The following is a 14,495-nucleotide window of genomic DNA, read 5'->3' as shown; positions in this document are numbered from 1 at the left end:
GTCTTCAATAATGTAAGAAGGTGAAATGTTTGGTTTGTACGTTCTGAGCTACTGTAGAAACATGGCGGTGGAGAGAACCTGCTCCCTATGTAGATATCAAGGGCTCGTTCTAAACTGACAAAAACACAACAATTCTTAATTTCAGGTGATGATACACTTCTGAAAACATAGTTATGAGTATCATATTCCATTTCTGCTAATTGAGATCCCTAAATCCTGAAATACAGTAAGTACATACGAGGTCACAATTGAGTTAAAACAATAATCTGACTTTTTGACATGTGTTTTACTGTATTGTTAAATTATTATGTCATAGAAATGTATACTTTTTGGGAAGCCAAATTATAAAATAGACTATTGCTAAAAAAAAAAACAGAGGTACACAAAACAAACAACAGTGACTGCACTCTAAAATAACATTTTAATTGCTACTGTAACATATCTACGGTGTTTTCAGGGCACTTTTATTCTATACTTTAGCCAGGTGTGTGCATGTTTCCAACAGCCCCCTCTCTTGTCCCCACTCGAGAGAGGCATTGACCAGCTGGGAAGGTTTCTTCATCTACAGGTAACATATGAGACCTTTTTTCTTTCTTCAAAAAAATATGGCTGGCAGAAAGTCATTGGGTTCTTTAAAAAAACTAAACATAAAGACTTGATTTAGTTGTCTTGTACACACTTTCCACTTCTTCACTGCTGCTCTGCATTTGCAGTTGTTTTTGTCAACCACTTTTATCATTGTCATTATTGCTGTTACTACTTTCATATTTTTTTATTTCCCTCTGTCCTATCTCAACCCTAAGCACACATTTTAAGCTTCTTAAAATGGTAGGCCTGTACTGCTAACCCCCTTCTTTCCGTCTGACAGCTTCTTATACTTGCTCTAAAAAGAAAATCCTGTATGTGATTTTGACTGAGCATAAAAAGTGCCAGTTGTAGGCGTATTAGTTATGGCTCCTTCAAACTTCCAAACTCTTTGCTCATGTATTTGCATTTGATAAAGTGAATTTTAATGTATTAGCCTCTAAGCTTTGGACTTTTTTATAATTTGCACGTGATATTCAGTTTGTGACAGCTTCTTTAAAAAGAAAAAATCCTTATGTGTAAATTAGATCAAAGGTTAGCAGCAATTGCAACATATTTAGTTAAGGAAACTTGCACAATTGACTAAACTCATAACCTACTTTATGCTAGATAGACCCATGCAGTGATCTCTTGTTTCTCACCATACACACCTGAAACCTGTTCAGCTGCAATGTGTAAGCAGATAGCTGTGCTTGTGACCTGTTGTTATGATGCACATCAACTTCTTCTTGAAACTGTGTCTTTTGAGAAGTTAAAGTTTAATATCAGTGATTAAATCCGTACTGTTTGTACTCACAGTTATTTATTAACATTTGAGTTGAACATACCTATAGATGCTGCTGATTAAATGTTTAGGTTGCAGATTTCTGTCAGGGTAAAATTGACGAGTCCATGTGTGACTATGTTTGTCTATATGTGACAAGTTCACAAGGAGGCTGACCCCAGCGTTGAAGTCATTGGTCAAAGTACAATCAGAGGCAGATAAGATCAGTTGATGATGTGCACACACACAAACATAAACAGCATGACTGTAAATAATTAATCAAAGCCTTCAGAGATTATGCCATCATAGCTCTTTGTGAACAACATGCAACCAAACATTCTCCATGAGATTACTACTGAGCCCCGTAAAACCACACACACACACACACACACACACACACACACACACACACACACACACACACACACACACACACACACACACACACACACACACACACACACACACGTCAAAAATGTCAATAATACATGAAGCACTTACTACTCATACACTAGACACACTGCATTCCCTCCCTCCATACCATCTTCCTCTCAACTTTATTCATACCGTCTTCTCCCTCCTCCTCCAAACAGTATTCAATCTATAACTTTGAAGTGCATTTGTTGTATTTCTAAACCCAGATAGACCGACTGCGCCACTCCTTGCTCTCACTTTCCCGACTCCCTCCCACTCTCACTTGCCTCTTAGCTGTTGTCCCAACTCTCTCCCTATTCTCTTCTTTTTCTGTATTTCAATGGAGAAGCTGAGTCCCCTGGAACCTGGACACCCTTTACCGGGTGCAGGGACCGTTGCCGGGGTTTCTGTTACCACAGCAGGGGCTGAGGGAGACGAAGTAGCAATCAGCTCCAAACTGTTTCGGTGTGCGTGGTTTAGACGTTTGGTACCGCTCGCCTACAGAGAAGAACTTTACCAAGTCTTACGGCTCACAGGCCCACTGGTGAGTAGCGGAAAGTTGAAGTGTTGGTGGGGGGTTGCATTGGTATGTAATTCATAAAGCGCCACAACTGTTTAACAATTGGTTCCTATATCTGTTGGTTTCATAGTTACTGTTGAATGTGCACTGTTACAGAGTATAACCTAAAAGTGCAATCGATTACCAGTTCGAAAATAATATATAGCATGCAAATGTATTCAAATGTAGTCTAAACCTGTCTGTGCTTGGGGATTACACATTGCTGCACTCTAACTTCAATTTTGCTGAGCACACATAAACTGTCTGAGCCCAGATACTAGTAATATTATATAATACTAGCAATATTTTTCTACATCAGTTTCACCTGATCATTGATGACCTGTTAGGGAAAGAGTCAACTTTTTCTGTTTGTTTTTTCAGCTGCTGTCTCGGATTCTGAACTTCCTCCTGCCGTTTGTTATTACTATATTCTGTGGTCACATTGGCAATGCAGAACTGGCGGGATACGCACTGGCCTCAGCGGTACTGTTTTTACTCCTTTGTAGAATACTTGATTTTACCTGCTTCAACTAAAGTAGTAGAACTACTACTACTACTCTTTACTTCGCTCCGAGGACTTGTTTCTTTTAACTGTCCCAAAGGTCCGTACAGAACTTGGGAAAAGGGCTTTTAGTTACGCTGCTCTGGCTGTCTGGAACCAGCTGCAGAATGAACTGAAACTCAGAGAGCTGGTCCCTAAAAGACTTAAAGCAACTCTTAAAGACATTGAAGCCGCTGTGTCTGTAAATGTTTTAATTAATGTTGTGATTGTGATTGTTTTTTTTGTCTGTAACTGTGCTGCTGCCTATCTTGGCCAGGACACTCTTGAAAAAGAGATTTTTAATCTCAATGAGGCCATATCCTGGTTAAATAAAGGTTATAAATAAATAAAAATAAAAAATAAAAAAATAAAAAAAGTAAAACCAAAAACTAGTTTACATTAAGTCGATTTAAAAGAACGTGTACAGCTGCATTGCTCTCATCTGCACTTGTCGCCCTTTTTCTGTTGCTATTTTCATGAATAGCTAGCTATGCAGGAAGATTACGTTCTTATCCTGACTTCTTAGCTCTGATTGGTCGACTTTTTTTTACCAACTGGCCCATAGCAGATGATTCACAAAATGTATATAGACGTTAAACTATTCAGTAACACCTAACACCTTGTGGCTGGGGATATTGTCATCCTGGAAGAGACCATTCAACAGCCATAGACCACTGACTGTTTGGTAAATAGCATTATTATTGCTTCCACTGACGCAAACTCTATATTCATCCCAGTATCAGACCTCAAGAAAGTCACGGTCGCCACCTGTTAGTTTGCTTGGCCAACAAGTAGTGGTAAGGAGGTTGTATCACATTGCATCAATGCAAGCCCTCTGCCATAGGCTTTCCAAGTCCTTGGCTAACTTTTGTTTTTATTTAATTGAGATTGATATCTCCTTTGCAAGACCTGAGACCATCAGCAGAAACATGTAGAGCAAAAAATAATTGTTGATTGTCAGTGGGACTGGTGTATCAACCCTTTCACATTACAGGCAACAATGATATTCAATGGACACATTTGTCTTCGTGAAAAATGCCAAACTCTCTGAATTCAGCCATGAAATCCTTAAAAGACTGAAATCTTTTTCCTGATTAGATAAATTCTCTGTGGAGAACCACAAAATGTTCAGCTCCTTGATACCACTCAGACGATAAACTTCTTCTTTAAACCATTTTTGAGCTCTTCTGCATGCCTTGTGAGGGCTGAGATCCAGTATCGGTCTCATATATATAGTTTTCTTGCACCAGAAGTACAGCCCTCCATCTTGATTTTAGAGACTACAGAAATAGCTTCTTCCTAAATGTCCTGATGCTGTGCGTCAATGTTCACTTGTGAGATCATAATGGACTGAGGTAGGACACAGTGACACTGAAGTGAATAAGCCAGTAGGGGTAAAATCATTTCAGGCAGGGTCCCTTCCTTCGCAGGACGGTCTCTAGTTGGTTTAGATTCAAGCGGGATAGCTGCACATCATAGATCGCAATTACAGTCGATCTAATTAGGTTTTCCTATCCTGTAACTTCCTCCTGCCAGGATACTGTCTCTGAAGACATTTCAGCCAAAAACCCTGCTCTGCTTGAAACACTGCAGGCGTTGCTTGTTTTCTGCATTCTGTCATTAGCTTTTCCACCCTTGCTGCACCTGGATTTTCGTCCTTTTTTACCTAATAGTTTTCAGGGACTACGGAACCAAATTCACATTGGTTGCTGAATCACATAATATCATCAATATACTAAAAAGGACAATGCGTGAAAAAACAAAAAAGACGATACGTACAAGACATTTGAACAGTAACATTTTAGAACTTAAGTCTAATGTACAGTTTTCTGATTTTCTTGTTTTTGATTCTCCTCCTCTTAGACTATTAACATCACCACGACTGCTACAGGCTTTGGCCTTGCCCTGGCTTGTGACACACTCATTTCTCAGGTGAGCAAAATACATTTTTCTTTAATGTCCTATATTTATTGTTTCTAATCTACAGTAAGGTTTACATTTCAAACCTATGTAATCAGATTCAGCTCTCTTTGATCTCATTTGTGTTTTGCAGACATTTGGCAGTAAGAACATGAAACGTGTGGGAGTAATTCTCCAAAGAAGTTCATTGATCCTACTGCTGTTTTGTTTGCCCTGTTGGGGTCTTCTCATCAATTCTTACAACTTGCTGCTCATCTTGTACCAAGAGGATCGGGTGGCGAGGTAAATTCGCAGTTTATGAAACGGATCAATACATTACTGTCTTTTTTATCAATTATATTTTGAGTAACTAAAGCGCCAAAGCAGACATTTGATGTGAAGAGACACATAGTTTTGATATTGCATATATAGAATTGCAAAAATAGGGGCATGTCAGAGCAGAAAGCACATTTTTGTCAAAGTGTTTGTTCCACTAAATTAATATTATTCTGTTTGCCTCCCTTTCAGAATTGCCCAGCTCTACATAATGGCATTTCTTCCAGCTGTTCCAGTGAGTGCACTGAAATGAAACACTCAAAAAAGAGTTAGGATCATTTTTTACATTCTGCAGTTACTTGAGCTACAGAATTACACATTAGCACAGACTCTGTATTAAAAAAACCAAGAAATGCAAATCAAGTTTAGGTGCAACCAGTTCCAAACAGTATGAGGCATAGTGACGCAAGGAGACATGTTAATATTGATGTCTTTAAAGCAATGATTGCACAACTCTGGTGACCAACTATCAAGTCTCCAAAGAGTGAAGACTGTGCTCTCTGTCCTCATCTTCAAGACATGCAGCGTTTTTATTTACACACTGTAACCTAATCACTGTGAATAATCTCATTAGGTTTTGCTCAAGTGTTTACAGTGACCTAAATTCAATACCTTTATTGACAATGCTCTGAGGTAGCTACCAGGAAATATCTTAAGGAAAAGCAGGGGTAGCTGCAGTAATGGGCATACAAACAGTAGGTGCAGGTAGGTGTCTCTAGACAAATGGACACATGTCGAAAACAATGAATGCCGAAAAGTCTGTACAGATTATTAGCATGCATGTTTACCCTGTCCCCACAAAACATATCAACGTGAATGAACGAGTAGCGTAGCAACATATAGTACAGTAGCACTGAGAGGCAATTTTGTTTAAGGAAGTTAAAACAAGACCCATATCTTTATCTTTAGTGCCATGGTTGTTAAACTTATCAGCAGTGTTACTGATGTCTACATTGTATAATTCCAGGATTTTATTCCAAAAAGGAATTTTAAAATTCCCATTTGTCTCTCTGCTACAGGCCATGTTCCTGCACCAGCTGCAAGTTTCCTACCTACAAAACCAAGTAAGTTTGAAAGAGGAAATAGGTGCACTTCTCCTGCACTGAGTGTGCCCTGCTTTAAAAATAATTGAAGTGTTTGTTTCCTCAATTCAGGAAATGGTGGCACTCGTTAAAAAACAAGAAAGAAATACCTAATGTTTAAAATGGTGAACATGGTAAACATTTTACAGTGAGCATTTAGCTCAAAGCACCGCTCTGTCTAAGAAGAATAAATCAGCTTGGCTTTTTTCTCTTGTGCTTGTTACTGAGAGTGCTGTATTTTCCTGAATGTATTGTTTGTCTTGAACCTGCATAAATAATATTAATGCACAATTGAATATTAGCTCCACAGATTGGATAGCTGATTGTTTATTGCATGTCTTTATTTTTTGTCTGTCAGGGGATTATTCTGCCTCAGTTGTACACAGCAGCAGCAGCAAACATTTTTAACTTGGGGGCCAACTACGTCTTGATCTTCAACCTCGAGTTGGGTGTCATGTAAGTCTGCCATGCTGCTTCTCCTAACCTTTACATTGTTGATGGACTTTGTGCTGCTAGATAGCCTTTGGTATCAGGCCTCAAGTGCCATGACTAATGAAATGTACTAGTTACTGTAAGCCTATTGCATTTAAAGCAGAGAAACTCTACTCTACTGATCACTGTTGTGAAAACAGGAGAGGGCAGGGGGGTAATGCATAGCCAGGAGTTTGGGAGGTCGGAGAGCTCATTATTAATTTTAATCTAAGAAGAATTAAACTTTTTTTTTTTTTTTTTAAACCAAGCCAGCCACTGGTGTTTATTATTTCTGTACTTTATTTTTAGAGAGGGAGGCCGTGTAGGGAAAGAAGAGAGAGCTATGACAGGCGTTGATCCTTCTCCAGCTGGACAAACATTTGATCAACAGGCAGTCCACTTAACCAATCAAGTCCCTATGGTCGGGTCAGGTCTGTCCCTTGCCTCCCAAATCAAGCTTGGACACAACATTTTCAAAGCTTATTCTCAGACACTTGTGCTTAAACCATGGTGTAACTTTAACTGTCTCGTCGCTGACCTCCTTTGAGCCCTAAATGTGCAGTCCTTCACCAGAGAGGGAGCGAGTCACAGTTAATGTGTAGACCGTCACTAGACATCCCTTCAATATAAAAAGATGTTCCATCATGTGTGTTTGCAGTGGATCAGCAATTGCCAACAGCCTCTCTCAGATCATCATCTGCCTGCTGTTGTTTGGATACATCAGATGGAAGAAGCTACATAAGCAGACATGGGGAGGTGAGTAATACACACAAATATGAATATACTCAATAAATCTGACGTCCTCTGAAGGCCATTTTGAGTATAACTCTTTTGTGTGAAACTTCTGCAGGCTGGTCCACTGACTGTCTGCAGGAGTGGGGCTCCTATATGAATCTGGCTATCCCCAGTTTATTCATGGTCTGCTTTGAATGGTGGATCTGGGACATTGGCGGTATACTTGCTGGTCAGTGTTACTTTTGTAAAAAACTCTTTAAAGCCACTGTATTAATGTAAGGCCAAAATGGTGTATGTCTTTGTCAAAAATGTCTACAAACAAATATTTAAACCATCAGAGTAAATGTAAAGAGACTCAAATCACAACTTATATACATAGTGACTTTAAAAATAGATTTTTAAGAAAATGTAGGAACATATTTAATTGATAACAAAAAAAAATGTAACTGGCAAAAGGTTAACACACAATTTTGAATAAACCAAATCACTTAAAACAAGGTACACAAGGTAAAGACACAAAAGCCTAAAGCTTTAAAGGCTTCCCCCATCCACAGTAACTGTGCCACCATAAATTCACTTTATTTGCCCAAATAAAATTCGGTTTCAGGACTTGGACACCTATCCACCAGCACTATGTGGTGAATTGATAAGAGAATAGTACCATATGTATGCCATTTAAAAATATTACAACTTTTCTCTCTCTCATACATTTGATATTTGTGAGATTATTAAAGCAGCAGTGGGCTGTGTACAGTTTACTGACTGTGCTTGGTCAAACATCACAAGTCTCTCTGAATGTGACTTTTATCATATCAGGTATACTTGGAGAGGTGGATCTCGCTGCCCAGCACGTGTTGATGGAGATAGGAGCGATAACATATATGGTACGCATCATCCAATGTGTTCACTGGAACATTTATCTATTATTATTGACAACAATTCAGCATTTTGGGAAATGCGCTTATTCACATTAGATGAAAAGGTAGATACCACTGAAATAAGGACCTAGATCCAGGAGGATATTCGCTTAGCTTAGCAATAAGACTCAAAGCGGGGGGGAAACAGCGTGCCTGGCTCTGTCTGAAGTAAAACAAAATAGAACTACCAACACCTCTTACTTACTTGCGCCTATTGCTCCTTTTTAAATGGAGCAAAGGCCATTGACCACAGTTCTCCATAGTCTTCTATCCTGGGAGTTCCTTTCAAGCTGTTTCCATGTCAGCCCGCTCTGCTTGATGCCTGTCTTGAGGTCCTTTCGCCAGGTGTTCTTAGGCCGGCCTCTCTTTCTTGTGCCTTGGGGGTTCCATCTTAGGGCCTGCCTGTGATGCTGGTATTGGGTTTCCGGAGAATGTGGCCGATCCATCCCCATCTTCTTCTTTTGATCTCCTCTTCACTGGTTGTTGGCCTGTTCTCTGCCAAAGATCATTGTTGCTGATAGTATCTGGTCAGTGGATGTACAAGACAAACTATAGCCAGCTGTTGATGAATGCTTGTACTTTCGTCATTGTGGTCTTGGCTGTCCTCCACATCTGAGCCATAGAGTAGTATAGGCTTAGAGCTGAAGAGTCTGAGCTTTGTCTGCTGGCCGATTTCTTTGGATCTCCACATGTTCTTTAGTTGGGTGAATGAAGCCCTTGCCTTGCCGACTCTGGCTCTGATGTTTGCATCCGTGCAAATTTTCTCTCACTCAGATTTAAAACAACGGAAGGAGAATTGGCGAAGACACAGTTTATTCTGACACTCTGCCTTTTCACTAGTGATGTGTCCTTCCGTGTCGAGGCTTCGAAGCGTGTGTCGAGTAATCCAGGTAGATCTTTGTGAAGCGCATATCAATGCTTGTGTTGATTACGTATGTGATGACGTTCGAAGCCTCGCGAACCTGCCGTACCACGTGGCTGATTCAGGAACTGGTTGGCGGGTTTGGCGTGCGATTCGAAATATAAGGGGGAGCAAACCGCAATTGATCCCCCTTATAATTTGTGGACTTTATTGCGCGTTTGTCTGCAATCTATTCAAGCTTTTTGTTTTTGCGATGGAACCAGCAAGAAAGAGGAGATTTCCCCTGTCTGGAAACATTTTGATCTGATCTCTCCTAATAAGTTATGCACATTGTAATAATAACTAGCGTGATATACTGTACATACATGTGACAACACAGCGTATACCTTGTTCTAATGTCTTTCTTCTAATTTCTGGTATTTTAAAAGGTGAAGTGTCCGTTGTGTTCAAAAGAACTTGGATACAACAATAACACCTCATCGATGCTGACGTAACACAAGCACATTCACATCACAACCCTCTCCACAATTTGTTTCTACCCCGCCATTGACAGACACCATATTAATAAGTCCATAAATTATGTATTGGCATCACAAACATCATTCATTTATTTATTAAATTCAAAGCTTCACACACCAAAGCCATGTCATTATAATCACTCTGCCGGTTTTACATTTATTGTCCACTTGATGGCACAGTAGAGCAAATGAAGCACCATGAAGCTTCGGCCCATGAGTGAACCAATTGGATGGAAAGCTTCAATGCTTCATGAAGCTTCATCTCGCCATCAGTACTTTTCACGCTACAACAAATAATTCACAGATCAGTAACCCTCAATGTCCTGAGGCTGCTCTGTGGGGCCCACATCCTTCCTCCAGGACCCAGCCTACTGCAAGAGGCCAGAACCAGGTTACCATCATGCTTATATTATTGGACTGATTACCTGATTCTGTCCAGCTGTCTGATCTCCAGCTGAGACACTCCCCTCTCTCCACCAGCAGCCGGCGCTGTAACCACACCCCACTGCCACATGATTAGTGAGTGCTAGAGGTGCTGGTAGATTTACTTTTGAACTTGATTCTCCCTGCTTCCAGTCTGTATGCTAAGCTAAGCTAACTGCCTCCTGGTTTGAGTGCCATATTTCAAACACAGACGCGAGAGTTGTATCAATCTATTCACCAAACTCTCGGGAAGAAAGTGAATAAGTGTATTTTCCCAAAGCAGTGTAACTGAATGTCTGAAACCAAATATTAACATAGGGTCTTTGCAGTTCCCTCTAGGTATCCATGCAGCTTCCTGTGTGCGTGTTGGGAATGCTCTGGGGGCCGGGAACACTACCAGGGCCTTATTGACCTGCAAAGTGGCCCTGGTGCTGTCAGGTATGAAGACACATAAGCATTGTAAACACAATAATACCCAATTCATAAAATCTGAACTGTGCCAACTGAGAATTTTTGGTCCTGATTGGTTGGACGGTGTATTCATTTCTACTAATAGAGTATAATTGGACACCTCTGACGTAGGTGTAATCTATGTATTAAACTCTGGATAAATGCTTTTGAGAAGAACAATGCAATCTTGATTCCAAAAGTGTTTGATTTTGCATGAATCTTGACTAAAATCAAGCATAACCAACACGGAAGATACAACTTGTCAGCTATTATTATGATGTTTTTGCTATAGGTACGCTTGCTGTGTGCCAGGGTATCATCATCGCTGGCTCTAAGTCCGTCATTGGCTACATATTTACCTCTGATGAGTGAGTTTCAGACTATCACACGTTCATTCCTCCAATATGTAAAGGCAATGCTGTTTTTGATAATCTTCTTCTTCTACTGTCTGCAGAAACATTGTAAAGATGGTCTCAGAGAACCTCACAATCTACACATTTACACAATTCTTTGATGCACTTCTGGTACGTTATTACAGAACAGAACTGTCTTGTTTTGCATTGAACTCTTGTTTTGACGACTACATGAAGTTGTTTGCTTGTTTTGTTGAACCAATGTCTCTTATTCTTTCTTTTAATTGGTGTGTGTTTTCAGTGTGTCTGCTCAGGGGTTCTTGTTGGAGCTGGGATGCAGAAAATTGCCGCCTTGTCCAACCTGGTGTGTTACTACTGCATCGGTCTGCCTGTGGGAATAGCTCTGATGTTTACTGCCAAGCTAAGAGTATTAGGTAATGTTTCCATTCTATTCTATCTCTCTATGTTTTTGCAAACAAGCTATGAATGAAGATAAAACAAATACAGTAAACCTCAATTTTTTCCGGCTCGGAGTCTCAGCATTGCACTCCTATAACATAGTCAGACTCGCAATGGACAGGTAGAAAAGGCTCTAGGGATGACATGTTGATGATCATTGACATGTTGTTGTTTTCAGGGAATAGTCTACTATCGATGGATTGCTATGAAATTTGGTTCACACTCTCATGTCCTCCTCAGGATGAATTGTAATAACTTTTGCAATCCCCTGACTTTTCATTTAGCACCATCATCAGGTCAAAATTTTAATTTGTACAATAGCCGCTAGCGTTGCTGTATCTTAATCTTTTTGATATCTATTTTCTTTCATGTGTGCATATTTGTGTCCCTCTGGTTAGGCTTGTGGATCGGTATCTTTGTCTGTATTTTCTTTGAGACGGGTTTCTTCCTCTTTCTAATCTTCAAACTCAACTGGAAGAAAGTCACACACAAGGTAGGATCCTCTTATATTTATTTAAAGCACGCATGGCATTTAAACCTTTCCAAAAGGTATTGAGGGCAGGAATTGGGATTAGCTAATGAAACTTCCTATTAAGGAAACATTTTTGTTGTAATGGAGCTTCATCAGGACACTGGAGGTAGGCAATCAATGCTGGCATCCCTGCGACATTTTCACCTATACCAAATTGAATTCTTTGCAACAAATCTTTGTTTTGTTTTCTCCCTTTCTTCCGCTTTTGCATAGCTTTCATAATTATCTCTCTCAATCCATCAACACTAAACAGAAAAACAGAATCACTATTTTACAAAGACATTTGGTGTTTAGGTGTAATATATATTTATTTGAATTGTAGGTAAATTCAATAAAAGTTAATTGAAAATTTGGTGTATTATAAAATAATTAACCTCTCATGAGCCTCATTCTAATGTGTTTTCAGGCTCAACTGCGAGCTGGACAGAAAGTGGTGATGATACCAATGCGTCCTGTTAGTACTCTGCTAAATGAAGCGATGGTGCCTGGCGTCTCTGACTGCCCTAATGCAGTAAGTGCATAATAGTATGTGGTGTGTAGTTAAGGAAGGTGCTCTCCCTTCTATGTCCCTGTTTATAATATCTACTCACATATTGATTAACAGCAGCTTCTTTGTACTCTGAAGGCCTGGTTGGATGGTGAAGTAGATGGCTACATTCCGGTCAACACCCAGAATCAGGAGCTGAAAGCGGCTCATGAGGCTGAGGCCAACAACACACAAACAGGAGGAGCTGAGAAGAATGCTGAGCACAGCAAAAAGACTTCAAATACCAAAACTCAAGCGCTGCTTTCTGTCTCTGAGCTGATCTTGCGCCGGGGACTCATCTTCTTGGTTTCATTAATTTTTTTGGCCATAGGTGTTGCTGTCCACATTGCTTTCCCTGTACTGGAGCCCTCCGCCCAGAGCAGGGACAACTTCACCTTGAACTGGGCTAATGACTCCACTCTAATACCGCTGGCTCCACTGAACCTGACATTGAACCTCTGAGCTATCTTTGACATCTGAATGTAGACATCTAGTGGCTGAACACAGTTCTCATAAACTGACAATTTAGATCTCCCACAGAGAAAAGCCTTGCATTCATGATCTACTTGTATACCTGGATTGTTATTTTGTTAAACTACAGCATGACTTAGTACGACTGGATTTGTCTTGTATTGAGAAAAATACGTCTCAGTGCTGCACTGCTGAGCTGTAGAAAGCTGGAAGCAGTATCAATGAGACTGGCAGGATGAACAAAGGTCTTGTTACAAATATCACCTTTTTAACCTGCTCAGCCTGAGATGTTCAACTGGAAAGACAAGACACATTATAAATCCCTCACTAAGAGACCACGTGGGAATCAAGTAACAGATGTTCTTCCACAGATAGCTTTTCATTTAGCCACTTATTCTTGTCTTGATTTACATTTTGTCTTTTGTCTTACTGACCTTAAATCAATTTATCGTGTTTTTACCTGTAAGTGTAAGATTGACTGTAAATATCTGATGTAAAGTTTACATGTTCACATATATGTAATATGCACAGACTGTACATTACTGCATTGTCTGACTGTATCACTGCCACTCAACCCTGGTAATCTCCAGAACAGAGGTGATTGATAAATAATAAGATAGCTATTTTTTAAAACTAAATATCTATGACCAATAATATAATGTACTGCCATGTGATGGCAACCTAATCAATGACTTTTAAAGTGTATAACAATGAAACTAACTACAGGGAAGCCAAAATATATTATTTCCCCAAGACATTTGTGTACTATTTTGAACTGCAGACTACAGACTGAACTCATCTTCTAGGGTTTTTAAAAAAGAAATGTAGTTGAAAGGAAGAAATACAAACTATGTTGCCAAAGATTAAAAAATTAAACCACCAATTTCTGAGTCATACTGTTGACGTGGGCAGTAAATGCTACTCTTGGTCCTGCTAGCATGTAAATAACTGCTAAAGTAGCTACTTTCAAATGATATTGTCTTATCAAATGTCCACTTTTACCAGAAACACAGTATATATGAGAATAAAAATAAGAGAAGTCAACTTCAGATCCACCAAATATTCCTAACCATCCAAATCTGCTCTTAGGTGTGCTGAATGATGAGCCCCACTTGATCATAAACGGGAGGTATGTCGCTGATTGTTTATTATTGGCATAGATTACACCCCCTATACACTATATAAGGGCAGGTGTGGTGCCGTGTGCAAATACTCTGGCTGTAAGAAGAAGAACTTCAGCTGTAGTGAAATTGAGGTACTGTTAAATCAATTTCAGAGCGTCAGTATTGGCGCTACAGGTTATCAAAAAGCCAGAGCATTTTGTAAGCCATTCAAAAGCTGAAGGTACGCAATATCATCCTCCAAGAGTTTTTACTGTCTTAACTGGTATTATTGGACCAATACTATTTCTGTAGCACACACACATTTAAATAATCAAATCATAATAACTCTAAAGCATAATAATAATAATACATACATAATAATCTAAATTGATAATATAATATTCATGGATTTTTTATGGATGCTCCTCAAATGTTCCTTGTGTTGGACAAACTATTTGACTGAAAAAACAAGATGTTTTTTGCTCTCGACCATTCA

General features: G+C 39.5%; 1 protein-coding gene across 2 annotated transcripts; it reads left to right on the top strand.

Moving 5' to 3' along the window:
• The first annotated feature begins 1,894 nt into the window (after positions 1 to 1,894).
• On the top strand, positions 1,895 to 13,779 carry LOC115019340 (multidrug and toxin extrusion protein 1-like). 2 transcript variants are annotated; one of them, XM_029448850.1, is made up of 17 exons: positions 1,895 to 2,306; positions 2,703 to 2,804; positions 4,726 to 4,794; positions 4,916 to 5,064; positions 5,290 to 5,332; positions 6,117 to 6,161; positions 6,538 to 6,635; positions 7,309 to 7,406; positions 7,501 to 7,614; positions 8,202 to 8,269; positions 10,435 to 10,543; positions 10,848 to 10,923; positions 11,010 to 11,079; positions 11,210 to 11,342; positions 11,766 to 11,860; positions 12,306 to 12,410; positions 12,525 to 13,779. In XM_029448850.1, the coding sequence occupies exons 1-17, from the start codon at positions 2,103 to 2,105 to the stop codon at positions 12,885 to 12,887; spliced, it is 1,941 nt and encodes a 646-aa protein (XP_029304710.1). In that variant the 5' UTR covers positions 1,895 to 2,102; the 3' UTR covers positions 12,888 to 13,779. The 2 variants fall into 2 exon arrangements, with proteins under 2 accessions (XP_029304710.1, XP_029304711.1); XM_029448851.1 differs by lacking the exon at positions 2,703 to 2,804.
• The last annotated feature ends 716 nt before the right edge of the window (positions 13,780 to 14,495 follow it).

Source organism: Cottoperca gobio, chromosome 14, assembly GCF_900634415.1.
Source record: "Cottoperca gobio chromosome 14, fCotGob3.1, whole genome shotgun sequence".
NCBI classification, from domain to species: domain Eukaryota; kingdom Metazoa; phylum Chordata; class Actinopteri; order Perciformes; family Bovichtidae; genus Cottoperca; species Cottoperca gobio.
This window is presented reverse-complemented; position numbering and strand designations above follow the sequence as displayed.

Excerpts from the sequence above, each read along its gene's own strand:
- LOC115019340 (XM_029448850.1), top strand. The coding sequence starts at position 2,103 with ATGGAGAAGCTGAGTCCCCTGGAACCTGGACACCCTTTACCGGGTGCA. Across the intron at positions 6,162-6,537 it reads TTTCCTACCTACAAAACCAA|GGGATTATTCTGCCTCAGTT; the intron begins GTAAGTTTGAAA and ends TTTGTCTGTCAG. Across the intron at positions 10,544-10,847 it reads AGTGGCCCTGGTGCTGTCAG|GTACGCTTGCTGTGTGCCAG; the intron begins GTATGAAGACAC and ends TTTTTGCTATAG.